This window comes from Echinops telfairi, unplaced genomic scaffold (genome assembly GCF_000313985.2).
Source record: "Echinops telfairi isolate 266 unplaced genomic scaffold, ASM31398v2 ScPeMD7_22;HRSCAF=79, whole genome shotgun sequence".
NCBI classification, from domain to species: Eukaryota; Metazoa; Chordata; class Mammalia; order Afrosoricida; family Tenrecidae; genus Echinops; species Echinops telfairi.
Genome location: NW_022103919.1, coordinates 3,253,643 through 3,256,003, shown reverse-complemented (window position 1 = coordinate 3,256,003; position 2,361 = coordinate 3,253,643). Strand labels below are relative to the sequence as shown.

The 2,361-nt window shown below is 58.9% G+C and overlaps 2 protein-coding genes across 2 annotated transcripts in view; one reads left to right on the top strand and one right to left on the bottom strand.

The window, feature by feature from the left end:
- COQ4 (coenzyme Q4) overlaps nucleotides 1-886 on the bottom strand; it is a 10,692-nt gene extending 9,806 nt beyond the window's left edge. The window contains exons 1-2 of the mRNA XM_045288513.1: nucleotides 817-886; nucleotides 596-730 (exon numbers count right to left, since the gene is read on the bottom strand). Coding sequence (XP_045144448.1) covers nucleotides 596-730; nucleotides 817-886 — 205 coding nt within the window. The remainder of the gene's footprint in view (nucleotides 1-595; nucleotides 731-816) is intronic.
- Nucleotides 887-1,324: 438 nt separating this feature from the next.
- Nucleotides 1,325-2,361, top strand: part of TRUB2 (TruB pseudouridine synthase family member 2) — an 11,901-nt gene continuing 10,864 nt past the window's right edge. The window contains exons 1-2 of the mRNA XM_045288584.1: nucleotides 1,325-1,449; nucleotides 1,844-1,975. Coding sequence (XP_045144519.1) covers nucleotides 1,341-1,449; nucleotides 1,844-1,975 — 241 coding nt within the window. The 5' untranslated portion in view covers nucleotides 1,325-1,340. The remainder of the gene's footprint in view (nucleotides 1,450-1,843; nucleotides 1,976-2,361) is intronic.

The window sequence follows — 2,361 nt, the reverse complement described above, 5'->3', positions numbered from 1 at the left end:
TTAAAGAGTCCCAGTCTTGGAAACGCAGTCGGGCGGTTCTACCCCTGTCACCGGGCGTGGACATCAACCCGATGGCCGTGCGCGAGGGGAGTGTGCCTTCCCGTAGATTCCACCTCGTAGGCACCCCGTGTCAGGACAGAACTGTGCGCCGCAGAATTCAGTACAAGTCGCCCGCCCAGCTTTCCTCCAAGGCACCTCAAGGTGGGTTCGAACCACCCGCCTTCCAGTTCGCTGTCAGTTAACCGCTTGTACCACGCGGGGTTTCCCACAGCAGTGAGCGCTTCTCGGTCATCTTTGTCGTCCCCCGGAAGTGCTCAGTGTCGTCGGATGATGGCATCTCCCGGGCAGTTTGAAAAGACAGAAGCCCATGTCCATCCATCCTTCCTCCCTCCCAGCTCCACCAGGCAGTTTCCGACCTGGGTGCGTCCGGGCTGGGCTGAGGCCCCCTTGGCGATGAAGCACCTCCAGGCTTGGGTACAGTGCTGCTCAGCCCCCCGCTACCCCTGGGAAACGGGTCGTGACCTCCCCGGCTCCCGAGACCAGGGTGCACACGCGGGCCCTCACCCACAGGGTGGCTGGGCGCAGGTGGCCTTACCGTGGCGGTAGGGGTTGTAGAGCGCCATTGCAGCAGAGCCGGCGGCCAGCAGCGTCTTCTGCAGCAGGGAGGTGGGGATGTGGTCGGGGTAGAGAAGGCCGGGGCCGGCATGGCTGGCGGTCCGGTGGGGCACGTCTGCGAGGGGAGACGAAGACGCAGGTCAGGGCAGCAGGGTGGCCCCGAACGCCACGCGCCCGCGCCTAGAACCCGGCGCCACTTGCCTGCAGCGGGCCGGGGACGACCCCGCAGCCGGCGGACGGGGCACAGGGAGCGACGCAGCAGGGTCACCATAGCCGCCGGCGAGTCCGGCCAGGCAGGTGTCCCCAAATGTCTTTGGCGACGGAGTGCCGGAGAAGCCAAAAGTGCTCGATTCCGACTCTTTTTTTTCTTTTCTTTTTCTCCCCCCCCCCCCCTTAAAGGGCTCTTAAAGAGAAACTCGCAGCACCGAAAGGAAAAGCCCTAACTGTGAAACCCAGGCGATCTGCTAACCAAACTTTCTACTTCGGCCGAGACCACATTCCCTCCGTTTCACCTCACTCCCCCGAAAAGGGTCTCCAAGACCCCGCTAGCCTGGGTTTCCGACTCCGGTCCCGAACTTCCGCCCCGCAGCACGTTTCCCCCGGGGCCGTATGGCGAGGACCACTTCCGGCGGCGGATATGGCGGCGCCCATGGAAGGGCCACATTTAAGGGCGGGCCGTACGGCACTTCCGCCCAGGGTCCCAGCCTGGGCCGTGGGCTTCACGAATGGCGTCTGCCGGCCTGGCTCGACTGCACGGGCTCTTCGCGACGTACAAGCCCCCTGGGCTGAAATGGAAGTTCCTGCGAGACACCGTGGAGACGCAGCTTTTGAAAGGTGGGCACTTCGAACCAGACCGCCCCCCCCTCCCAGTGATTGGGGAGGAAATGGGGGGTGGCACGGGTGGTCTGTCTATCGCCGCTTGGGTTTCCTACCGCCCCCCAAAGTCAGAGATGGCCCACTGGCCTGAACAGAGAGTTCCAGTTTAGTCTTCCAAATCATCTATTCTGTTTAGGTTGTTACTCCTCATTTCTCCATTTTTCAGGTGGAGAACCCGAGTCTCCGGAAAGTTAAGTATTGTCTATGGTGACACAGTTGAGAAGTAGCATAATCAAGATTTTAACCAAAAGCTTGCTTCCCGTGTCCAGTCCCCGCTCCATGCCCCGCTCCCCTCCCTCTCCCCTGTTGCCCACTAGACTTGACGAGATGTTCTTTCCCCGTGTGTACTCAGGTCTCAATGCTGGGACGCCGCCTGCCCAGGAACAGCGTGTTCGCTTCCTCCTGGGCCCCATGGAAGGCAGCGAGGAGAAGGAGCTGACCCTCACAGCCAGGAGTGTGCCCAGCCTTATCAACCATCCTCTGGGTAAGGTAAATGTGCCCTAGTGTCATGTCCTAGCCAATCAATAGAGCCAGCCTCACAGCGTTCAAACACAAAACCCAAACTCACTGCCACTGAGTGATGTCAACTCTTAATGACCCTACAGGACAGGGTGGAACAGCTCCAAGGAGTTTCCGAGACTATGCCTCTTTGGGGGAATAGAAAGTCTCATCTTTCCCCTGAGGAGCACCTGGTGGTTTCAAACTGCAGACTTGCAGTTAGCACCCCAGCTTGGTAATGCACACCACCACCAACTAATGCAAACAACTCTTTTTTTGTTGTTTTTGTTTTGTTTTTAAATCATTTTATTAGGGGCTCATACAACTCTTATCACCATCCATACATCCATCAATTGTGTAAAGCACATTTGT